The sequence below is a fragment of the Chrysemys picta genome, chromosome 16, assembly GCF_011386835.1.
Source record: "Chrysemys picta bellii isolate R12L10 chromosome 16, ASM1138683v2, whole genome shotgun sequence".
Classification (NCBI taxonomy): Eukaryota; Metazoa; Chordata; order Testudines; family Emydidae; genus Chrysemys; species Chrysemys picta.
In genome coordinates, this window is record NC_088806.1 from 7,611,642 (window position 1) to 7,637,032 (window position 25,391).

The 25,391-nt window shown below is 54.0% G+C and overlaps 1 protein-coding gene and 1 non-coding gene across 3 annotated transcripts in view; one reads left to right on the forward strand and one right to left on the reverse strand.

The window, feature by feature from the left end:
* LOC112061178 (zinc finger protein 501-like) overlaps positions 1-11,463 on the forward strand; it is a 44,981-nt gene extending 33,518 nt beyond the window's left edge. For both annotated transcript variants that reach the window (XM_065569893.1, XM_065569892.1), the window contains one exon: positions 121-11,463. In XM_065569893.1, coding sequence (XP_065425965.1) covers positions 121-1,352 — 1,232 coding nt within the window. In that variant the 3' untranslated portion in view covers positions 1,353-11,463. The remainder of the gene's footprint in view (positions 1-120) is intronic.
* Positions 11,464-21,566: 10,103 nt separating this feature from the next.
* On the reverse strand, positions 21,567-21,639 carry TRNAF-GAA (transfer RNA phenylalanine (anticodon GAA)). Its single transcript has one exon. It is a non-coding gene; the product is annotated as a tRNA-Phe (tRNA).
* Between the last annotated feature and the right edge of the window lie 3,752 nt (positions 21,640-25,391).

Here is a 25,391-nt window from a genome sequence, read left to right on the forward strand (position 1 = left end):
TGATCTCTCCCACATATATTTTGGTTTGTTCATCCCTTTTTCCATTCCTCTTTCTGAGATTTCCTTTCTTTCCGGCGCAGGGAGTGACCTATGTCTGGATTCTCTGTGTCTCCCATTCAGGTGATGGGATGGTGAGTGAGAATGAGGAGGAGAAACCCCAGCAGGAAGATGCTGAGCAAGTAGAACCACATGGAATGTTATTAGGAAGATCCAAAGGGAATGTTTCCGAGAGTTGTGCACTCCGAGAAAAAGCAAAAGCCTGTGAGACTCAGCAGATGCCAGAGGAAAACTTCAGTAGCCACTCAGACCTTATAACATGCGATAGAATCAACTTGGAAGGGAGACCCTATACATGCCATGAGTGTGGGAAAAGCTTCAGTTGGAACTCTGCCCTTATCACACATGAGAGAATCCACACAGGAGAGAAGCCCTACATGTGCTCTGAGTGCGGGAAAAGCTTCATTGATAGTTCAAGCCTCATCTCACATGAGCGAATCCACACAGGAGAGACACCCTACACATGCTCTGAGTGTGGGAAAAGCTTTAATCACAGCTCTACCCTGAGCAAACATAGAAGAATCCACACAGGTGAGAAACCTTATGGATGCTCTGAGTGCGGGAAAAGCTTTAGTCAGCGTTCAGACCTTATCACACATCAGAGAACCCACACAGGAGAGAAGCCCTACATGTGCGCTAAGTGCGGGAAAAGCTTTAATCGGAGTTCACACCTTATCACACATGAGAGAATCCACACAGGAGAGAAGCCCTACATGTGCTCTGAGTGTGGGAAAAGCTTTGGTCATCACTCAACCCTTATCACACATCAGAGAATCCACACAGGAGAGATGCCCTACACATGCTCTGAATGTGGGAAAAGCTTCATTGATAGTTCAAGCCTCATCTCACATCAGCGAATCCACACAGGGGAGACGCCCTACACATGCTCTGAGTGTGGGAAAAGCTTCAGCGGGCGCTCACACCTTATCAGACATCAGAGAATCCACACAGGAGAGATGCCCTACACATGCTCTGAGTGCGGGAAAAGCTTCAATCGGAGCTCTAACCTTATCACGCATCAGAGAATCCACACAGGAGAGAGACCCTATACATGCCCTGAGTGCGGGAAAAGTTTAAATAGGAGCTCAAACCTTATTACGCATCAGAGAATCCACACAGGAGAGAGACCCTACACATGCTCTGAGTGCGGGAAAAGCTTCAATCGGAGCTCAAACCTTATCATGCATCAGAGAATCCACACAGGAGAGAGACCCTACACATGTGCTGAGTGCGGGAAAAGCTTCAATCGGAGCTCAAACCTTATTACGCATCAGAGAATCCACACCGGAGAGTAGCCCTACATGTGCTCTGAGTGCGGGAAAAGCTTTAGTCAGCACTCACAACTTATCTCACATTGTAGAATCCACACGAGACACCCTTTACATGCTCTGAGTGCGGGAAGAGCTTTAGTTATCGCTTGCAGGAAAAGCTTCAGTTGGAGCTCATGCCTTATCAGACATCAGAGAATCCACAAAGGGGAGATGCCAAATACATCAGGCCTGCACATCTCGTAAAGCGGCGAGGGCCGTATTACTCCAAAGAAAACAGCTGAGGGCTGAAATCCCCTAGCCCCGCCAACCCCCCCCCCCCCAAGTGCTGCCCAGCCCCGCGGAAACAAACCCTCCTTTCCCAGTGCCACCCCGCCGAAACAGCTGTGGGCTGACAAGGAAGGTTGCGGGGGGGGAAATGATACTTTATTAAGAATTTTTCAATTAAAGCAAACAATTTTTTTTAATTATTTTAATGAAAATACTGAAAATGGATGCCCCCCTCCAGCCACCGACTCATCTCCTCATGCCCCCAAGTATAAAGCTCCCCCCACCACTGCCCGCCCACTTGGCTCATCATCCCCCCATGCCCCCGGCTCGCCTACTCACCCCCCGCCGTCCGCTCGCCTCCTCAGCCCCCTCTCCCCCACCGCCAGCTCACCTGCCCCCCTGCCACTGGCCTCTTCACCACCTGGCCAGGCAGCCGTTGGCTTGCTTCACTCCACTGCTTGCCCACTCACCCCCCACAGGCCACCCAGGGAGCCCGTGCAGGCCACATGCAGCCCAGAGCCCATATATTGTGCAGGCCTGCTATACATGCTCTGAATGCGGGAAAAGCTTCAGGTGGAGCTCACGCCTTATCAGACATCAGAGAATCCACACAGGAGAGATGCTCTGAGTGTGGGAAAAGCTTTAATCGGAGCTCAAACCTTATCGCACATAGGACAATCCACACAGGAGAGAAACCCTACACATGCTTTGAGTGCAGGAAAAGCTTCAGTAATAGCTCAAGCCTTATTAGACATCAGAACATTCACATGAGAGAGAACTGTAATAAATCCCTTGACTAGGGCTGGCCAAAAAAATTTAAAAAAAAAATCACATTTGCTAATTCCCACATAGTGATTTTTGCACCATCTTCACCGTCGCCTCTCAGCTCCACCAGATGAGTTGCCTGCTTCTGCCTTTGCAGCTCACCCTTCTTTGGGGTCAGTCCTGTGATCTTTTCTATCAACTCCTTTCCTTTTGAGTTGTAGGAGTGTGTCCCTCAGCCAGGAAAGTTCATCGGCTCCAGTGGGGAGAGAGGTTTGATCCCAACAAGCTACACTGATTGAAAAAACCACCTGTGCCTTACGTCCACTAGGACTGTACATGGCGTTGGCTGCTCAAGTTAGTGATCTTGGTGTAAAAAGACAATTATAGTTGTAGTACAGATGCAGCCCAGTGGCTGGCATTAACTTTCCCCTTGACCTGACCTAAACTCCATCACTTTTCCTAGTCTAAACAAACCCTGAGCATCACAGTTATACTGTTCCCCCATTTCAAAGCAATTGTTAGTCATCAAGTTCCCTCTTGGGGAACAAATTGTTTCATTCCCAGCTGCTCTGATGCTGCTTCAAGTTGCTTTGGAGAGCAGATATTTTTACTACCATTTTCCTCACTTAAAATATATTGAACTATAATAAAGAGCAGGAACAGGGCAGGGATAGGAAAAATTGTCATTTCACCCTCTGTAACAACAGAAGATAGGGTAAGTCAGAGGGATTCCCTTATTCTCCATCACCATCCCAATCCCCCTGTTGTTCAATTGGTTAGGTCAATATTTTTTCTAAAGGGCTGGGAAGAGGATTCCCTAGTAAATGACTTGTAACTATGCAAAATACCCATGCATTGGGCTCCCAAAGCAGTTGTGGGCCATGCCCTGCCCTGCAGGAGGTCGCTCCTGAAGATATCTCCTTCCTGATCAGGTGCATGTTGCCTTTTATTTGGAAAATGCAATCCCTATCTAGGTAGAGATGGGAAAAATGGAAATGACATTTCTGTTCAGGTCACTCCTGGGAGATGCTACAAATGTGTAGAAAATGAAACTGGTGTTGAATGTGATATAGCTCCAGAAAGATACCTATTTTTAATAGATACCTGACATTTGGTGTTTTACAGGGATTCTAAGCCACTCCTGAATTTAGTCCCTAATTTAAAGTTGTGCCATTAGAGTAAAGAAATAAAAGGGCATAGTTGGGGGAGTTATACCTTACTATCGCTACTGATATGTTGTGTGGTTGGTGAAGAATTCTATGCCAGAGAAGTGTAAAATTACTCCAAGGAAGGTGAAAGATTTGACAAGAACTCAGGTAGAAATTGCAGGAAGTGGTGGTTGATTTTCATCCCAGAGATGGAAGCATTGGTGACCTGTGGCCCAGGTAAACTATTTTTAGAACACTGCTCCCTTGTTAAGTGGCATTGATCACACTCCTAAAGGATGCCATGATTAAATTGGGCACAACAGTCTTTTACCATTTGGATCCAAAGTTTCATGAATCAGAGAGCGAATCATAGAAGATTGGGGTTGGAAGACACCTCAGGAGTCATCTAGTCCAACCCCCTGCTCAAAGCAGGACCAACACCTCACCTTTCCTGTCTCCAGTTGCGCAAGAGCGAGTCTTTTCCCTCCTGCTGGGTGACTCACGCCCACTGGAGCCAGATCTTTGGTCGGGATGGTGTGACGGGGTGGTCGCAGTGGGTTAAGCCTCTAGAACTTGCCACCCTGGCTACTGATTCCGGAGGACCTGCGGTTTGACCTGATGTTTGGGATTCTCGCTGCTTCACCTGATGCCCACAAGTTTGGCCCTTGTGCTTGCTGCCACACTTTTCCTCTTGCCCATGTGGTGCTTGAAGAAAGGAGTGCCAGGGCCAGGCTTCATAGGGATAGGCAGGAGGGAGAAAGAATCCCAGGCTGGAGCCCAGCACACCTTTCCTCCTCTGGGCACCTAGAGCAGAGGCGGCTTGTGCTGACAGCTCCAAGGGAAGGCTTAAAAGCCTCAGAGTAACCAAGGGCAAGGAGGACCATGGCTATGCATGGCCAGCTGACAGCCACAAAGGCACCTGGCCAGCCTGCTCCCTGGCATGCCAAACACCCACTGAAGGCCACCCGCAGATCAGCATGCAGGGTGGCTGCTGATGCTCTGTGGCCAACATCAGAAGGTGGTAGGAAAGCAGGGCCAGCCCCCTGGTGAGGTCTCTTACTGTTCCAACTCAAGGTGCTCACATTTGCAGTGGGGCAGGAGAGTTTTCCCCAAGAGGCTTTTCCACAGCTGGTGAGAAGCAGAGAAACACCCAGGCTCCATTTAGCAAGCCCCCTCAAGCACAGGGACAGGTGCACGTTTGGAAGAGGAAACTGCTCTACACTGTAGCCCGGGAATCCACACATTTTCTTTGGTAAGTCAGGAATGGTAAAGGCTAGACTGGAAGACCTGGGGCTCGCGCCCTTGTCATGCCCAACCCCCAACTCCTTCCCAGGGCTCTGGCTGAAGCCAGAGGATTGGCCTGAGCAGCCAAGAAGAGAACAGGACTTTCAGTACAAAGGGAAAACTGCACAAGCACAACCACGAAGGGACTCAAATCCTCAATCACCTGACCTGAAGTCAGGCATCTTCTCCATTAGGCCACACAAGAAAAGTCTCTCCACACACTTCTTTGGAAAGGCAGACACTGTGTTTCTTGGGTCATCTACTGAGGGGGCAGAGACACTCTGGGCACAAGAAGCAGAGTTCCTAGCTAGATGTGAGACTTAATTCTATGGAGCCAGGTACAGGACTTTGGCAGGGAGGCTTAAGTATGGGAGATTGGGTGCAGCAGATGGGCCGGCTGTCTAGTTGTGGAGATTTAGTTGCACTGAGGCCCAGGACGGAGGAGGAGGAATCCTGCTGATGGGCAGTGGCTGTGGAGAAAAAGGTGACTCACGTCCCAGGAACAAAGGGGTTCCTGGGACTCACCTGCCTGCTTGCTCTTGTGGTGGAAGGGGGCAGGTGCTCTCAGGAAGCCTGTTTTGTTAGTTCCCTCTGGGGCACCTGGCATTGGCCACTGTCAGAGGACAGGATACTGGGCTAGATGGACCTTTGGTCTGACCCACTCTGGCCATTCTTATGGGGTTTGCCAAGGTCACCTATGGATCTTCTCTTTGTGTCTCTGAATGCTCTACAGGGCTGCATAAGCTGCAGTAAGTTTCTGGTCTTGGGTTTGATCTTGAGAAACAGGATTGTAGGCAAGGCAGGGAGTCAAAGGGCATTATGCCTGACAGCCAGCAGAAGTGCAGGTCGTGGGCAATGAGCCCAGGACAACTGGTAAATGCAGTGCATGAATGAGCCCGAACTAGAAGGTTTCTTGTTGGCCTCTTTGACGTTATGAGTGTAATATAATATTTCATTGGAAGGTGACAGGGCCAGAAAGAGTTAATTAACTCACTGACTGACCTGACCTATGGGTGAACTTCAGTGACTGATCAGGAAGATAGGTAAATGAATAGAGCTTCGAAATGCAAGTCTGCATTGTTAGAGATCTCAAGGGTAGATGTTTGCTCAGGTCTTGTTATGTAAGCAAATAAGTCTTGTCTATCGCTATAGCTTTGATTCGAAGATAAAAAAAGGAATATTAACATTTGTGATGATACTTGAGTGAAATAGTATTATTGTCTATATGTCTCTTCAAAGGTTGTGGTAACCTGTATCTGAACTGTTTAATGGATAAATTACCCTGTGCTAATTGCCAGGATGTTTGGAAGAAGGAGAGTTAGGCCTATTGTTTTCTTAGGCAGAAAGGCTGCTGGAAATGTATAAGAATCCTGGGACCTGATCCTACTTCATCTCAGATCTGCTTTGTGTTTCAAGAGGGGGAAATCTTAAGCCACAGGGATTGAGATCTCCAGTCATTGACTGGAGCCACCCTGAATATGGACATTGGACTATAATTAAAAGGACTTTTGTCAACTACAAGCTCACCTCTGCTATGTATCTGAACCTCAAGAATTGAATTCAAGTCTGTATGTATATTGATCTTTTAACCAACACTCTCTTTTTCTTTTCTTTTTTAATGAATTTCAGCTTAGTTAATAAGAATTGGCTATTAGTGTGTATTTTGGGTAAGATCTAAGTTATAATTGAACCTGGGTATGTGGCTGATCCTTTGGGATTGGAAGAACCTCTTCTTTTATATGATGAGATAAGATTTTCAGTAATCATCATCATATGTTTGACAGGTGTGTCTGGATGGAGGCCTGAGGCTGGTTACTTTAAGGGAACTGCGTTGTTTGGACTTCTAAGTAACCAGTGAGGTACTATAGAAGCTGTTTTGTGCTGGCTTGGTAAATCTAAGTATTGGAATAGCCACCAGCTTTTGGGGTTTGTCTGCCCCATTTTGTTTGCAGTTCACCCTGATTGAGTGACCTCAGTTGGCTCCCACGGGCAGCACCGTCACAGTGGTGTAGTCATGCTAGGATCCAGAGAACCAGGTCAATTAAGGTTTGGCTCAGAACCCCACGCTATCCAAATTTGAATTTTGGTACTGAGAGTTTGGTTGGTTAAAGAGCAGTTGCAATGGATGAGCAAAGAGCATATGAGGGTCTTGACAAAAAAGCCCTGAAAGATTTGTGTTCAGAAAAGGGGATAAGCTTTAGAAAGAAAGCTACAAATCAAGAACTGAGAGAGCTGTTAATGGCCAGTGATCAGGAGGCAGGAGCACAGCCCTTACCTGATACTACAGTAACTGCAGAAGCAATTAGAATGCAAAAGGCAGCAAGTAAACTGCAAGCCCTGAAAGACAGCCTGCAGTTTGAACATGAGTAAAAACCGGCAGAAATTCGAATGAGAGAGAAGCAAGCCTTGGCCCAGCTGGAGAAGGAGACTGCTGAGGAGAGGATTCACCAGATGCAACAGGAGATGGCCAGACTTCAGCTCCAAGTCAAAAAAAAAAAAAAAAAAAAAAAAAAAAAAAAAAAAGCAAGGGAAGAACAGCAGAAATTGTACCCTTTTGAAAATCCAGTTTATAACTATGTTGATATGTGGTATTACTCTGGGCAGTTTTCTGTGTTTAACCAGTTTTGCTATGGCCATGGAGAGGGGGATTCTAACCTGGTGGGTAGTAGCTGTTTGTCTGTACGAGAAAGCAGTGTGTCTGTGAACGAAGTGTCTGAATGTCTATCCAGTGTCTCAAAAGTAAATCTGGAGTTAGATCAAAAGCAGAAAGATTTCATTGGTCAGGAAAATGTTTCTCAGGAGCAGATTAAAGTTTATGGTCAGGTTAAAGCCCTAACAGAGGAAGAAAAGGGTAGATCTTTGATGGGTGATGAATTATTGGCAAGTATAGCTTGTAAAAGTGAACCTGAAAAGGGTAATTGTGATTTGCTGGAAGTAGCTCAGTGTAGTGAGAAGAGCAGCAGTTTATCTGTTGGAAGTGGCAATTTGCCTGGTAAGGAAAGTTTGGATGAGCCTAGGCAGCCTTGTGAGCTGATGGCTTTGTCTAGTCAGCAGTTTCGGAAGGCAAGGATAGTGGAAGATGAGTGGCCCTATACCTTACCTGTTTCCAGTGTGGAGAATAGTAACGGTGAAGGAAATGTGCCTGTGTCTGTCAGGGGTATTGACTTGCCTATGAAGGAAGCTACTTCAGTCTCCAAACAGTTGTCTGTGAACAGCCCTGTGTGCTGGGACAAGGGAAATGAGATGCCAAGCTGTGTGTCTGGCAAAGGGAGAATGTATCTCCAACTCTTCTTTGTCTGTGAAGCAAACAGAAGGTGCCTTTCAGCCTGTGATGGTTGAGAATAGTACAGTTGTCTCAAAGTTGGTTCTGGATTCAACTAAAGCCCAGGAAGGAAATGGTCCTAAGTTTGTGTCTGCTGGGGAAAATGGCACTGTAACTAGGTTGCATCCAGTTTGTGTCTTCGCAAAATCCCAGAGATCAGACAATTCTGGTGCTTGTATTTTGCCTATTGCTAATGTGTGGTTGGAAATGGGTGTAGCAACTCTGTCTAATCAGGGTGATATCCTAGCCAGGGCACAAGGAGAGCATGAAGGTGATTTGATTGTGTTGTCTACTGACAGTTTGACAACTTGTAGCTAGAAGGAAAGAATTCCTGAGCTTATGTGTGGCAAAGGGAAGGAGAATGCTTCTAACCTTTTACTTAGTGAGTCTAAGAGTTTGCCTAAAAGGGGATTATGTAAAAATCCGCCTGATGGGCCAGTGGTGATCCTGGATATGAGTAAGACCCAGAAAGAGTCTGTTGTTGATCAGGAAAGTGTTCCTTTAGAGCAAGCTCTAGGTGAAGAAGGTAAAGGCTAAATTTCTAAAAGGAATGAAATGTTACTTAGAAAAGCTGCTAAGGAAAGAAATCCTCATGGTAATCTGTGCAAGCAGTTAGCTACAACTAAAGGGTATGAAAGTGATTTAATCAAGGAAGTTTCAGTTCCTAACAGCCAAAAATGTTCTGTTCTAAATGGATCCCACTGACTTTCCTTTTGAAAGATCCAGTGTGGATAGCTTTGAAAAGGTCTCAGATGGAGTAAGAGCTGTTAAGGAAGTTGAGCAGCCTGTAAACGTCCGGTGCGGGGGTCGGGCCCTCTCAGGGGCCGTCGGGGGCCAGGCCGCCTCACTACACGGCCTGGATCGGTCTCAGGGTTCCGCCCCTCTGGCAGGGACTAGGCCAAAGGTACACGGCCTCTGCAATGAGCTCCCGCTCTCCGTCAGGGTCCGGCAGTAACTCAGGCCCGGGCTCCGGTCCTCACTGCCGGAGCTGGGGATTACAAAGTCAGTCAAGCCCCCGCGCTAGCTCAGGGCGGGGCAATAAACAATAGTTCAGGCGCTCAGCTCCGTGGATCAGGAGCTGAGCCCTGACAAACTCAGGACGTCCCAGGCCCTTATTCAGGGGAGGGCAACCCCCAATAGTCCAGGGCGCTCAGAACCTTCCTTCAGGCTGAGCCGTAAAGTCAGGGGTTCAGGCCCGGCCCTCAGTCAGGGCGGGGCATCAAACAATAGTCCAGGGGCTCAGGACCTTCCTTCAGGCTGAGCAGTAAAGTCAGGAGTTAAGGCCCGGCCCTCAGTCAGGGCGGGGCAACAAACAATAGTCCAGGGGCTCAAGACCTTCCTGCAGGCTGAGCCCAGGCAGAGTTAGTAGGCCCAGGCCCTCAGTCAGGGCGGGGCAACAAACAATAGTCCAGGGGCTCAGGACCTTCCTGCAGGCTGAGCCCAGGCAGAGTTAGTAGGCCCAGGCCCTCAGTCAGGGCGGGGCAACCACCAATAGTTCAGGGGCTCAGGACCTTCCTGCAGGCTGAGCCCCAAACAGAGTTAGTAGGCCCTGGCCCTCAGTCAGGGCGGGGCAACAAATAATAGTTCAGGGGTTCGGGCTCAGGTCTGGGTATCAGGAGCTGAGCACGGACAAACTCGGGACGCCCCAGACCCTCAGTCAGGGTGGGGCAACAAGCACTCCTTCAGGGCAGCAAACAATAGCTCAGTTGCGGTGCCAGAGCGCTGGCTGGAGGGGGAGGCTGCCACCCGTTAAGTGGGGTGGCAGGGGGGACACAGGCCCACCCACTCCACTGTGTCCCAGCCCGGGGCCCTAAGAGCGGCAGTCAGTCTGCCGCTGTGTCGGTGGGGTCCTGACCGCAACACACCGACATTGGTTCGCTCTCTGTTGTAGCTAGACTGGGGTCAGCTACCCCCGGGCTGCTTTCCATTTCCCCCTCCATTGGTACCTGCTCCTCGCCGGGCTCGACAGCGGGGTCCCACACCATGGGTTCCTCAGCTCGCAGAGGGTCGTCTGGGTCGGGTCGCTCCTCCGGTCTCCGGTCAGGGGGGCGCTCGGGCCCCTCCTCGGGGTACCGTGCTCGGGGCAAGTGTGGCCAGTCTACGTCGGGGTACCTTGCTTGGGGAAGGCTTGGCCAATCCGCGTCGGGATACCTGGCTCTGGGGAGGTCCGGTCGGCCGGCGTCCGGGTATCTGGCTCTGGGGAGGCTCGGTCCGTCCGCGTCGGGGTACCTGGCTCTGGAAAGGCTCGGTCTAGCCGGAGCTCGCACCGGCACGTCTGGCCTCTCCGGCCGCTGGGCTCTAACTGAGGGCTGGGGCCTGGCTCTTATACTTCCTGTCCCGCCCCTTGACTTCCGGGGGGCGGGAACAGGTGGCGGTGGCTCCGCCCACTTGGGTGCCAATTCAGGCTCCTCTCCCTCAGGGGCCGTCGGGAACCAGGCCGGAGCTTTCTGTGCTCCCTTCTCCCTCTGGTCTTTCCTGGCCCTCTCCAGCTGCTGCTTGCTGCTCTCCTTGTTGCTGCCGCTGCCGCTGCTGCTGCGTGAGTGAGTGAGTGAGTGAGTGCGGAGGGGGGGGCCTTGCCGGCCTGCCCCCCCCCTCGCCCTCGCCTCCGGAGGGAGAAGCATCGGCCCCCCAACGCCAACACCGATACCATCTGGGGGCCCACCTGCCTGCTTGCTTGCCTGCCTGGCCGGTTGCCCGGCCGGCTGACTGCCGCTCGCTGCTGCTGCTGTTCCTGTGTGGGAGCCGCTGCCTCCGTCGCGGAGTGCGAAGAGACTGCGTCCCTGGTTCGGGAGATTGTGGAGGGGGTTGTTTGAGGACTGTGTTTTGAGTGACTTTGCCATCTTTGCTCCTGGGGTGGTGGTGCCCCCAGTCGCGTTAGGAGTGTGGACGGTACTGAGCCTCTCGTTTGTAATTCCTCGGACTGGAAGCCGTCGCTTGCCAGGAAGCTCCGAGGTCGACTTGGGAGCCTGCTATCCCGTCCCCCGTAGCCGACTGTTGAAGGGGGTGTGGGGGGGGTGCGGTGCCCCCCCCCCTTCGTCCATCTGCTCCCCCTCTACCACCACCCCCACCGCCGACAGCTGCCGACAACCCCTCCACCGCCCCGCGTGCCACCTGGACCTGCTTTTCGCCCCTCGGCGGGGCTGTTTGCTCCCCCCGCCATTTCCATCGTCCGGGACTGTTTACTTGCAGCAGTGAACGGCAGAGCCTGCGCTTCGCGAACGCTGTGGGTGCACCTTTTCCCCCGCCCTGGACTTCTCCTGCCCCCCAACTACGTTTCGCTGGTGGGGTCCCCTCCCTGTAGCCCCCTTTGTATTAGTTGGCCCTACTTTACCCCCCTCCTTTTGAGCCCCTTCGGTTTATTTTTTTTTTGGTGCCCATTCCCCCCCCCCCCCTCGGTTCCTAGCCTGCTGGCCGTGTTCCCGGCCCTGTCCTTGGGCTGCAGCTGGCTGGAGTTTTTCCTCCTACCCCTCCTTGTCCTTGGGCTGCAGCTGGCTGGACATTCCATTCTGTTTTCGAGCCGCTGCTCCGGTGCACCCCCCCCCTACGCCCCCCCGCGCGCGCTTGTACCCCCGTTTTGTTGCCCCCCCCTTTTGCACTGTTCACCCCCCCTTTTACTGTTGTAGTCCCCCCCCCTGCCCCAGTGTAGCCGGGGGAGCCGGCTTTCTTTTTTGGTACCTGTGCCCCACCCCTCTCTTTTCGCTCCTGTGTGCCCTCTCCATTGGCACCCTCCTCCCCAGCCTGCAGCCTAGCGGGGGGGAGTGGTTGCCTTTCCCTCGTTTTGTTTTTTGCCTAGAGGGGAGGAGCGGCTGCAGGTTGTAATGGCGGGGGACTCTGCCCCTGCCCCTGCCCCTGCCCCTGAACCCCCGCCCACCCCAGTGGCCGGCCCCTCGGCTGGCCCTGTCCCGGATACTGCCGCTGCCACGGCTGCCCCCTCCACCGGCAGGAAGGGCCAAGGGAGGAAGAAGGGCAAGGGCCCTGCCCGTGGAGCCAGACCTCCTGCGGGCGGGGCTACGGTCCCCGCTGCGGCCCCGACACCGGCCGCGGCCCCTCCCTCTCCTGCCGTCCCTTCCACCAGCTCTGGTGGTGCTCCACCTCCGGCCCCCAGAGCATACGCCCAGGTGGCCGCCGCCTCTTTGCGTGCCGCTGCGTCGTCCGCCCCGACCGCCGCCTCTGGACCTGTCCCTGGTGACCACGGCCCCTTCCCCTCGCTGACTAGGAGGCATGGCGTCCGTTGCCATTTGGTGCCTGCCTCGCCCCACATTGAGACTTATGTGCGGGCGTTGGCGAGGGTGGTGGGGCCTACGGCCATCGTGGCGGCCTCCAAGATGTACGGGAAGGCCGTGTTCTTCCTGGCGTCGGTGGCCGCCGCGCAGGAGGCGGTGGAACGAGGCCTGGCGGTGGGGGGCGTGTTTGTGCCTTTGGAACCCCTGGAGGACCTGGGCGTACGGGTGCTCTTGACCTCTGTCCCGCCCTACCTCCCCAACGCCGCCCTGTTGCCGGCCCTCTCCACCCTGGGGAAGCCCATTTCCATTCTGAGCTCTCTTTCATTGGGCTGTAAGGACCCTGCCCTCCGGCACATCCTGTCTTTCCGCCGGCAGGTCCAGCTTCAGCTGCCACCGGCGGCGGGTGCCGGAGTGGCGCTCGAGGGGTCCTTCCTGGTGCCCTACCGGGGGGCCCATTATCGGGTCCACTATTCGACGGGGGAGGCCCGGTGCTTCCTCTGCCGGGCGCCGGGGCATGTCTGGAGGGACTGTCCCCTGGCCTGGCCTGGAGAGGCGTCCGAGACCCCCGGGGCCCGGGAGGGTGCCGGCCCTGTCATCGCCGGCAACCCTGGCGGTTCGGACACTGCTGCTGCCACCGCCCCTCCTCCTTCTGCCGCGGTTCCCGCTCTGGCCGCGGAGACGGCCGGGCAGGCGGGCCTTGCCGTCGCCGACCCTGGATCGGCGGGGCATGTGGAGGAGAGGGCGGGGCAGCTTCCGCCGGCCGCGGGGAAGGGCCCGCCCCAGGGGGAGGTTTCCCTCTCCCCTGCTGTCCCTCCGACCCTGCCGCCCCAAGCCCCGAAGCCATCGCCCTTGCCCTCTGGCCCTGCCCCTGCTGACCGGCCCTCCACCTCCTCTTCCACCTCGGGGGGCTGGGTGACCGTCCGGGGGAAGCGCGGCGCCCGCAGGTCGCGGGCTCTCTCCCTCCCCTCTGATGAGGAGGGAGAGCAGGCCCCCCGAAAGATGCCGCGGGGGGCCGATGTTGTTAGTTCTGTTTCCGCGCCCCCGGACGGTGCCCAGCAGGAGGTGCCGGCCATGGAGACCGTGGATGCCGTGGCAGCGGCTGGGGAAATTTCTGTCCCTTTTGTTGGGCCCACGCCTGAGGAGGCTTCAGCAGCGGTTCTCCCGGCCCTTGCTCCGTCTGTGCCCCCCGCCGCCGCCGCCGATGCCGGGGCGGCCCTTGTCCCTGTGACTGGCGGGGAGGTGGCCGGGGCCGAGGGGACCGCTTTCGCCTCCATTTTCGATGAGATCGAGGCCCTGGGTCTGACCCCGGTTACTCAGGGGGAGGACGACCCTCCGCCAGCGGGCCCCGATCCGGGTGCTGGCTTAGTCCCGCCCCCTTCTCCTGCTCCCGGTTCCTCGCCCCACTCTGCCGCTCCCGACTTAGTCCTGGGAGAACCCTTAGCCCTACCTGCCAGCCCGGCCGCGACTCCCATCTCGTGCACGGCCGCCGAGCCCCTCGGGGCAACGGCCGTTGCTGAGCGGCCTGTTCCTGCCCCCGATCCTGCCCCTTCCATCGTTCCTGCCCCTGAGGCTTCCCCTGTCCCTGCTGCCTCCGTCCCCTCGGATGCTGACCTCGGCCGAGGGGAGCCGCAGTCTAGCAGCTTGGCAGCGGGAGATGGGGAGCCCGTTCCCGTCCCTGATCCTGTCCCCTCTCCTGCCCAAGTCCCTGTTCCTGCCTCGAGTCCCGCCCCTATTCCCGCCCTTGCCCCAGATCCTGTCCCCGAGGTGTCTCCTTCTGCCACCTCTGGTGTTACTGCCGCCCCCGGGGTTGTCGCATTTCCGTTGCCTGCAGACAACCCTCAGGGGGCGGTTTTCGTGTCTTCCCTTCCTGCCACTGTTGGGGCTGTGTTGTTCCCTCAGTCGCCCTCTCCTTTGCCGGGGATGGGGACGGGCTGCCCGGCGCAGCAGCGCCGGAACTCGGCCCCTTGTATGTCCGTCACCGTGGGCTGCGAGGACCCTTCAGGGGCCCCGCCGGAGGATGGCGGCGGCTTGGCCGCTGCCTCCCCCTCCGCACTGCGGGATGAGCTGCGCCTCTTTCTATCGGATTCCCGTGGTTCCCAGGGTAAGGTGCAGCTCGCCCTTCAGCGCTGGGGGGACTTCCATCTTGTCCTCCGGGCCGTGCAGGCGCTTTTGGGGGAGGGGCGGGGGTCCGGTCGGCGGGACATCGCGGCCTATCGGCGGGCCCGCAGATTCCGCGACTCCCTTTTGACCTTCGGAGTCGAAACCGGGATCTTGCGGGGCCCGCTGGGGGCCGATGGTCCCTCCGCCCGTGAGGATCTGCCCCAGCCCTCCGCATGACAGTTACCACCTTTGCATCGCTGAACACTCGGGGCTGTAGGGTGGGTCTCCGCAGGAGCCAGGTGCTCTCCTTCCTTCAGGAGGGGGGGTACTCTGTGATTTTCCTGCAGGAGACCCACACGGCTCCGGCCGTCGAGGCTAGCTGGCGGCTGGAGTGGGGAGACGGGGTTTATTTTAGCCACCTCAGCGCCCATTCGGCTGGGGTGGCCACCCTGTTCTCCCAGGGGCTGCGGCCTGAGGTACTGAGGGTCGCCGAGGTTGTGCAGGGCCGCCTGCTGCACGTCCGGGCCCGTGTGGAGGGGCTGGTTCTGAACTTGGTCAACGTTTATGCCCCGAACGCGGGCCTGGAACGAGTGCCTTTCTATCAGCGGGCGGCGGCCTTCCTCGGCACTCTGGATTCTCGCGAGTGCCTGGTCCTGGGCGGGGACCTTAACACCACCCTCGAGGACCGGGACCGCTCCGGGCTTGAAAATTCCCAGGCAGCCGCGGGCGTCCTCAGGGAGATCGTAGACCATCACTCCCTGGTGGACGTCTGGCGCGAACACCACCCGGACGATGACACCACCTTCACCTATGGAGGTCGCGCCACTCCCGGTTGGACCGGATCTATTTGTCCCGCTTTCATCTGGCGCGGGCCCATGCCTCCAGCGTCCGGCCGGCCCCGTTCTCGGATCACCATCTGGTGACCGTGACGGCTTCTCTCAGTTCCGAGCGGCCGGGGCCGGCCTATTGGCATTTTAATAATAGTTTGCTGGAGGACGTGGGCTTCGTGGCATCCTTCCGGGAGTTCTGGCTGGCCTGGCGGGGGCAGCGGCGCGCCTTTCCCTCGGCGCGGCGGTGGTGGGACGTGGGGAAGGTCCGCGCGCGGCTCTTCTGCCGGAACTACGCCCGGGGCGCCAGCCGGCAGCGAGATGCGCTGATAGGGCAGTTGGAGCGGGAGGTCTTGGAGCTGGAGAGGCGTCTGGCCTCCGGCCCCGAGGATCCACCCCTCTGTGCGGCATACCGGGAGAAGCGGGAGGAGCTCCGGGCCCTGGAAGACCACCGGGCCTGGGGCGCGTTTGTTCGATCCCGCATCCGTCTCCTTCGGGAGATGGATTGCGGCTCCCGCTTCTTCTACGCCCTGGAGAAACGGAGGGGGGCCAAAAAGCATGTCACCTGCCTCCTGGCGGAGGACGGCGTCCCCCTCACAGATCCGGAGGAGATGCGTGGCAGGGCGAGGGCCTTCTACGCCGCTCTTTTCTCCCCGGATCCGACCGACGCTGAGGCCCGCAGGGTGCTCTGGACCGGGCTCCCGACGGTCAGCGCGGGCGACCGAGACCGGCTGGAGCTGCCTCTTTCTCTGGCCGAGTTCTCGGCAGCCCTCCGGCTCATGCCCACTAATAAATCTCCGGGCATGGACGGGCTGACCGTGGAGTTCTACCGCGTGTTCTGGGACGTCCTCGGCCCAGACCTCGTCACCGTCTGGGCCGAGTCCTTGCAGGGCGGGGTCCTCCCTCTCTCGTGCAGGCGAGCCGTGCTCGCCTTGTTGCCGAAGAAGGGGGACCTCCGCGATTTACGAAATTGGCGTCCCGTCTCGCTCCTCAGCACGGACTATAAGGTCGTAGCGAAGGCCATCTCGCTGCGGCTGGGGTCCGTGCTGGCGGACGTGGTCCACCCCGACCAGACCTACACCGTCCCGGGCCGGAGCATCTTTAACAACCTGTACTTGATCCGGGACCTTTTGGAGCTGGGACGTAGGGATGGTCTGTCGTTCGCCCTCCTGTCTCTGGACCAGGAGAAGGCGTTCGACAGGATGGACCACGGGTATCTCCTGGGCACTCTGCGGGCGTTCGGTTTCAGGCCCCAGTTTGTGGGCTTTCTCCAGGTGCTGTACGCTGAGGCGGAGTGTCTGGTCAAGCTCAACTGGACCCTGACCGAGCCGGTCAGCTTCGGGCGGGGAGTACGGCAAGGGTGCCCCCTCTCGGGCCAGCTGTACGCTCTGGCGATCGAGCCCTTCCTCTGCCTCCTCCGTCGGAGGTTGGCAGGGTTGGTGCTCCGGGAGCCGGAGCTGCGGCTGGTCCTGTCGGCGTACGCCGACGACGTGCTCCTCGTGGTCCAGGACCCAGCGGATCTGGTGCGGGTGGAGGCCTGCCAGGCCGTTTATTCGGCCGCCTCCTCCGCCCGGGTCAACTGGGTCAAGAGCTCTGGCCTGGTGGTCGGGGACGGTTGGCAGGCGGGCTCCCTCCCACCCGCGCTTCAAGCCATTCGGTGGAGCGTGGGTCCGCTGCTCTATCTAGGCGTTTATCTTTCCGCCACGCATCCTTCTCCGTCGGAGAACTGGCTGGATTTGGAGGCCAGGGTGCGTGAGCGGTTGCGGAGATAGACGGGACTGCTCCGGTGTCTCTCCCTGCGGGGGAGGGCGCTGGTGCTGAACCAGCTCGTCCTGTCCATGCTCTGGCACCGGCTCAACACCCTGAGCCCGGCCCCGGAACTCCTGGCCAGGCTCCAGAGGATAGCCCTGGAGTTCTTCTGGCCTGGACTGCACTGGGTCTCTGCAGGGGTTCTGAGTCTTCCCCTGGAGGAGGGGGGACAGGGCCTGGTCTGCCTTCGTAGCCAGGTCCATGTCTTCCGCCTCCAGGCCCTGCAGAGGCTCCTTTACGGTGCGGGTAGTCCGGCATGGAGCACGTTAGCGCACGCCTTCCTCCGCCGCCTCCGAGGGCTCCGATACGACCGGCAGCTCCTTTTTCTTCACCCGAGAGGTCTTCCGCGAGACCTCTCGGAGCTGCCGGTCTTCTACCAGGACCTTCTCCGGACCTGGAAGCTTTTCTCGGCGACCAGGTCCACTGTGGCCACCGAGGGTGTGGATCTCCTCGCGGAGCCCCTGCTGCACAATCCCGATCTCCGTGTGCAGGTGGCGGAGTCACCCTCGGTGAGCCGGAGGTTGGTCCTGGCGGAAACCACCAGGGTCGGAGACCTCCTGGACTACACCAGAGGGGACTGGGTGGATCCCCGCGCGCTTGGTCGGCGCATGGGGCTCTCCACCCTCGCGACCCCTCTGCGTGTACTCCAGGAGGTGGGCGCTGCATTGTCACCTCCTGCTCTCGGCTTCCTGTGGCGGGCCCTGCGGGAGGGCGCTCCCCGCCCACCCCTCACCCCGGGCCCTCCGGACCTTTTTCTCGGGCCCTTGTTCCGTGAGCCCCCCCGGCTCCCCCGCTCCCATAATCCGAGCCGGCTGCATACGCTGCAGCCGGTCCGGTTTCGGACCGCGTCCAGAGACCACCTGTACACGCTCGTGCTCCACACGTTGCATCACCTCACCCTCGTGTCCCGCCCCGACACCAGGTGGAGGGACTATCTGCTACCTGTGGAGGGTGAGGAGCCCCGGTGGGCCAGCCTTTATTCCACCTTAGTTCCCAGGCCCGCCGTGGACATTGGTTGGCGGCTCCTTCATGGAGCTGTGAGCACGGGCATGTACTTGGCGCGGTTCACCCCTATTCCCGAGGCCTGCCCATTTTGCGGCATCAGGGAGACCCTGGCGCACGCTTACCTTGAGTGCGCCAGGCTGCAACCCCTTTTCCGGCTCCTCCAGAACCTCTTGCTGAGGTTCTGGCTGCACTTTTCCCCACACTTGTTTATTTATGCACACCCTATCCGTGGCCCCACAAAGTCGCGGGACCTCCTCGTTAACCTCTTCCTGGCACTGGCCAAACTTACCATCTATAATACCAGGGAGAGGATGTTGGACGAGGGGGTGCTCTGCGACTGTGGGGCCTACTTCCATACCTCTTTGGTTTCACGTCTCCGGGCGGAGTTCCACTGGGCAGCGTCCGCTGGCTCCCTTGCCACCTTCGAGGAGCAGTGGGCGCTGTCTGGGGTTCTCTGCTCGGTGTCCCCATCCGGTTCCCTGATTTTGAACCTTTGACCGTCACCTCGCTCCCTGTTTTTTTTATTAGTTGTCCCAAGTAATCATTTGGTACTGGGTCCAGTGGTCCCTCCCGCTAGGCTGGGGGAGGGGCCTTTAGTAGTGGGCGGGTGAGCCCGCCCACTTCCCGGTTTGCCAATACGGCCTCACTACACAGCCCTATAACCAAGTCGCTGGGTTTGGCCAGCTTGTTGGGAAGACAATGGTGTTGGAACAGGAATGTCTCCATGCTAATTCTTTAAGTGAGCAGTCTGTGCTTCAGGGTCTGAGGACAGATTTGGTTACTGGTGTGTCAGAGCAGAACAGTTTTATGGCTAAATGCATGAGGATGCGGGGGAGAGCAAGCAAACTCTCACCCTCAGACTCTTTGGATTTGTGTGGTATCTCTGTAAGACAGAGTCCAGCCTTGGAATTGGTAGCAGCTGAAAATCTAAAAGCTAGTGTCTGTGTTGATGCAAAGTACCTGGCTGTCAGGAAGAAGAAAGACTTGCTAATAGGGGGTTTAATATGTGGTTGGGAGAATTCCACATCCATAAATCTCACACCTGGGTTTGTAATGTCAGGCAGCAGCAAACAAGTCCCTTTATATGTGAAGGGAGGGGCTGTGAGGGGGAGGGCTATGGAGTGTCTCTGTAAATGGGAGGGGCTGTGAGGATATAGTCACCTCCAGGAAGCAGGAGCCCCCGGAGATGGGGGTTGAACTGCCCCCCTTCGCCCAGGTACTTTAGGGGGCCCTAGGGCTCAGCATGGAGCTGCTGTCCCTGCAGGGTTCCTGGGAGTCACAAAGGGGTGATGTGAGGTTACTGCCCCATCTGTCCTGGGTGGGGGACTGGAGCCTCCAGAACAGCCCTGTGGGGACTCAGCACTGTGGGGAATTCACTGTCTGTGGAAAAGCACGTCTAGGAATGGGGAGTCCCAGCTGCATTACAGTGTCAGGAAGGAGAAGAAAGAGTCATTGCTTTAGACCACTCTGGGTGTGCTGGGTGTGGAGGAGGGTGTCCAGCTCTCAGTCTGCAGAATGGCCAACCCCAAATGTTCAAAAACCCTGAGTCAGGCTCACCCAAAAATCACAAGATTGGCTTTGAAATCAGGAGATTCTGTAAAAATAATACAGCTACAGTTTACTTAGGAAGTGCACTTCTCCTATATAGGTCATAAGGATCCTATCTGTCTGAATACTGGCTGCTCTTTCTTTCTTTGATCTGCAGAGTGACTGATGCTTTTCAGATATCAGTTGTGGGTACAGGAGGGTTTCATTGCATCTTCTCTTTAAGGGAAATTACTGCTTTGTTCAACCCCGAAGAGCTATGAGATCTTTGCTCACCAATTCTCATAAAACTTGTATTTGTCATGCCTTTTTGGTGACTTTAGTATTATGATCTGTTATAAATAAAGTGCATTTCATTGATTGGTTTTAAAATGAAATTAGTAACTGGAAAAAATGGCCAGTATTTTTTTTAAACCTGTGACAATTATAAACTACTGTAGTCTGTCATTTACTTTCTAGAATCTAAAGTATATCTAAGTATAATCTAAAGTTCTCATGCAAAATGCCAGCTGTGCAAACCCTTCTGTGGCTGGATCATTCTTGTGTTTTTATTTTAAGTACAAATAAATATGTATAATGAATTTAAAAGTATGTAATTAGTAATTTGATATGTCGGGTGGTGCCTTTTTTATGTGTTCGCTCCCCCTGATGTTAGAATCTGGCTACGCCACTGGATACAGACTAACACAGCTACCACTCTGAAACATATTAATTTATCTAGTTCTCTTTTAAACCGTGTTATAGTCCTAGCCTTTTAAACCCTGTTATACTCCTAGCCTTCACAACCTCCTCAGGCAAGGAGTTCGACATGCTGACTGTGTGCTGTGTGAAGAAGAACATCCTTTTATTTGTTTTACACCTGTTGCCCATTCATTTCATTTGGCGGCCCCTAGTTCTTATATTATGGGAACAAGTAAATAACTTATCCTTATTCACTTTCTCCACATCACTCATGATTTCATGTACCTTTATCATATCCCCCATTAGTCTCCTCTTTTCCAAGCTGAAAAGTCCTAGTCTCTTTAATCTCTCGTCATATGGTACCCGTTCCAAACCCTAATCATTTTAGTTGCCCTTCTCTGAACCTTTTCTAATGCCAGTATATCTTTTTTGAAATGAGGAGACCACATCTGTACGCAGTATTCAAGATGTGGGTGTACCATGGATTTATATAAAGGCAATAAGATATTCTCCATCTTATTCTCTATCCTTTTTTAAATTATTTCTAACATCCTGTTTGCTTTTTTGACTGCCGCTGCACACTGCATGGTCATCTTCAGAGAACTATCCATGATGACTTCAAGCTCTCTTTCCTGATTAGTTGTAGCTAAATTGCCCCCACCATATTGTATGTATAGTTGGGGCTAATTTTTCCAATGTGCATTACTTTACATTTATCCACATTAAATTTCATTTTCCATTTTGTTGGCCAATCACTTAGTTTTGTGAGATCTCTTTGAAATTCTTCACAGTCTGCATTGGTCTTAACTATCTTGAGAAGGTTAGTATCGTCTGCAAACTTTGCCACCTCACTGTTTACCCCTTTCATTTATGAATAAGTTGAATAGGATTGGTCCTAGGACTGACCATTGGGGAACACCACTAGTTACCCTCTCCATTCTGAACACACCGATGGGTGAATGTGGAGAAAGTGGTGGCAGCCCTTCGATAGGTTGGCTGCTAGAGCAAAGGACTGGAGCCAGCACTCAGGAAGTCATCCTTACATCACCCTTCTGACTCCAGCTTGAAGGAGGACTTCTTTTTCTTCCCCTTGCTGACAAAGAGCAAGAGAAGAAAGAAAGCTAAGGTGGGCAAACTCGGTGCATAAGTCCACGCTGTCTTTTCTTGCTTGGGAGCCCGAAATGAGGGACTCATGGTGGGTAAAGGCACTGCTTCACTTCCAGAAAATGGCCCACTGCTGCAAACAATGGGACTAAAGAGTATGCCAAAGCCTGGGATTGAACCAGGGATCTCTAGATCTTCAGTCTAACGCTTTCCCGAGTGAGCTACTTCAGCACCTAAAGGGCACTTTTTTGGCCTGCTGCTTCTCTGTCCGGGATGTCTTTCTCAGCCATGGCACACAAAAAGGGCATCATTGCGAGCGTCCATGAAGTCAAGATGAATTTTTGCCTGCCTTGCTCAGCTTGACTTGCTTCCTCACCCCATTCCTGACTTAGATCCTGGGTTACCTGGTGGCTGAAGGTGGTCCATTGTCTCAAGCGGTGCCAGAACCTGACACAGTGCCCCTGGGCAGCCTTTGCTCTGCACATGCCGGCTGTGCACATTTGCAAATACTTTAAAGCTCCTGTCAGTAAGTTCTGGGGACAGTTGCTCTCCTTCAGAGGAAGCTCCCTAAAATTGGCCTGTCTCACCCAGGGGTACGCTGACCTCTGTTCAGACTGAGCCGAAGCGGGGGCCTCCCTGCTGTGGCTGCCGCTGCTGTGAGGGCGGCCATTCTTGTGGATGAAACCATCCTACAAGCACTTTCCACCTAACCAACCACTTCTCCCAGTTTGCATTCCCCACCTCATCCCCAACCGAATGCTAGAAGGCCCAGCCCATCAACCTGCCCACTCTTGCAGCCTCCTTTTCTGCCCTGACTGATAGGGAGGAGTATTAAGCCTCCCTCCCTTAGGCCCGCTCTTCAGCATTCCTGGGGAACACCAACACCGCCCAAGTGACTTTAGGCCAGTAGGTCAACCAATAGGGCTGCCTCCTAGGCCAGGCTGCAGCCCAGCTTCAGGACTCGGAGGAAATGCAGCTCGCATCCCTATCTATAGGACTCCAAGCATGGCTAGCCTTCTGGATCAAATGTCCCCTCTTGTGCTCAAGTCACAACAGCTAGCAGGCAAAAGACAAGCTACCATGTCATTTGAGAGAGCAAGATGAAGCTTTGGAAATCCCAGTATGGTTAGCTGGCAACAAAAGGACCCCAAGGTCCCACTGAGACTTGAATTTTGATTGCAGGATTCAAAGCCCTGAGTGCTGGCCCTTACACCATGGGACCAGCAAGGGAGCCCTTGACCTCTGCTGACTTCTGGCAGGGAGGATTCTGTGGGGACAATTTTTTCTGGCAGGGAGGACCCAGTGGGAAAATGGCTGTCTGGCCAGCCCTGCATTTGCTCAAGAAGTCAGCACACAGTGCTTTGCTGCAGGCCCAGAGGCCTTTCTTCCTAGGCAGTAAAAGGCCCTTCTTAGGAAAACCTGAAGTCAAGGAAAGTCCTTCTGAAGTTCTTGGGGGATATCATAGGGAGAAAGTATCAGAGGGGTAGCTGTGTTAGTCTGAATCTGTAAAAAGCAACAGAGGGTCCTGTGGCACTTTTAAGATTAACAGAAGTATTGGAGCATAAGCTTTTGTGGGTGTATGCCCACTTCATCAGACACAAGAGAAAGTGTCCCTCTGTCTGACTAGGGACAGGGACTTGAACCCTGGACCCTCAGGTTAAAAGGCTGATGCTCTATCAACTGAGCTAGCCAGGCTCACATGCGAAAGAGGCAAATTTCATGCAGAAGAGAAATTAGTCAAGAAAAAGAGGGCAGGAAACAATACAGAAAACCTGCTACTCTTGCTCTCTTAGCAGTCCTAGCCCCAGCCTGCTCATCCATCCGGCACCCTGAGGCCTTATTCTTTTTTTAGTTAAATATCAAATCCAGGAGAAAACACAGTTATACAAAGCAAAATGAAATCACAAACAGAAATGTCATTGGAAATACAAAAATAAAAAAGGAAAATGCAATCCCCATCACTTTATCATATCTGGGCTTTTCCTGTATCGAGAGCACTCGCTAAGGTCCCTGTGTGCTTACGAGAAACCTGAAGTAACTCATACCACAGCCTGAACATGAAATTCAACTGCTCCCAGGTGCTGCAGTAAAACCCTTTCCCTTCTGTGACTTTGCACTCCATGTGATTTTATGAAAATATGCTAATGAGTGTGAATATAATATAACTGGGATATGCTTCATGCAAAAGGTCTCTTGTAAGGTATCATTACAAAGCTTATACTATACTGTGTGTGTTCATCCTACTTGTATGAACCTATCATTCTTGTATCTGAAACTAGAAATACGAAATAAACTCTGAGGTCCTGCTGTAATTATGCAAAGTGTGGGCCATTAATAGAGGTTTGGAATCTTGATGGCTCCCATTAACCAGAACAATTGACTGTAGATGGCTCTCTCCTGCACCATCTGTGAGTCAGGGCAGGAAGAATGAAGGCTTGGGGTCTCACAGGACATGTGACCATGTCACTTGGTAGAGGAATCCATCTTAAACCTGGGCCTTTTCCCCAGGAGAGAGACAAAGTATGCCTGCCTTGTACCAAAGCTATATAAGGGGGTGGGACAGAAGAAAGGTGGCTGCAGTCATGAGAAGTTCCCTACCTAACACTTGAGCTGGAACAAGGACTATACCAGGCGAAAAGATTGGGCCCAGACTAGAAATAAGGCTAGTCTGTGAAAGAAGCTTATTGGAAGATCTCTGAGGGTGAGATTTTATCTGTATTGAGTTTCATACTGTATTAGGCTTAGACTTGCATGTTTTTGTTTTATTTTGCCCTCTGGAGAATACATACTCCGTAGAGAAGGAAAAGTTAATGCCTTAGAAAAGGCTCTGTGTGTGTCTTAGATGGGTGGGAGGGTGTCTAGAAACCACTCTCCTATAGTTTCTTTTCTCTGATTTCCTTTAGAAAATCTGAAGCAGGGAGCAAAAACCATTGTCTTCTCTGAGGCTTGAACTCAGGATCGCCTGACATCCTGCCAACTGCGCTAAGAAGACTTGGAAAAGCTTTAGCCTTAGTGCATATAGGATCCTCCTATAGCAGTGACTGGGGCAGGGAAGGAGCCAGGGGTGTGCTGGAAGAAGCAGGGAGATCTGGTGCTCAGAGACTTTTCCTGGCAGCTTTCTCAGCAGCAAATAAATCAATTTGCCCTGCCAGTGAACAATCTACTGCAACTAATGGCAGCAGAGGGTGGATGTTTCCAAGCTGTTCACCCACTTCCACATTTTAGAAAATACTCTCCTTTTTCCTAATAAGGCACTTTCCATATGAATTAGGTAAAGCAAGTTGGGGAAACTACACAGGTAACAGAAACAAGTACTCTAGGTAAGGCTCGAACTCATAACCCCAGCAGTATTCCCATTTGCACTAACCAGTTGCACCATTGCAGGGTCTTCTTACACAAAGCTGGGAAGCAAGCAGTTATCAGTCTCTGTGGTTCACACCTTTGCCTGGTAATTGAAAGGCTGATGTATCAAACCTAACTCAAGGTGCGGCTTTTCAGCGATGAGACTCCAGTACATTTTAACAGGAAGAAAATCTCCTATATTCTGGTTTAGCCCCATTTGACTCCTTCTGCCCATCTCCTACCCCCCCCTCAGTCTCTTTCCTTCCCTATTGGGGCCATGCAGAGGGGCGCCCCAGTCAGTCTCTGTCACAGAGAGTCTGTATCCCATAAAGGGAGGGAGGGGTCGCTCTAAAACATTGTTAATGGGGAGGGGAGTGGTGTGCATGGTTAGGGGGAGAAGGGATGGAGAACTAACAGTGGGGCCCAGAGAGATTCCCCCAGACTGGGGAGATCCCCTGCTGCCCACCATCAGCCAGCTGTGGGAAGATCAACTTTGGATTGCTTAGGGAAACCACCTTTAAAAATACAAGTGTAACATGCTGGTTACATTTTAATAAGACAAAAGCCGCCTCAAACCCAGTGTCCTGATATTTTACCAGCCGCAGACACAAAGCAAGTCAAATTACAGTTTCCGTTATGAG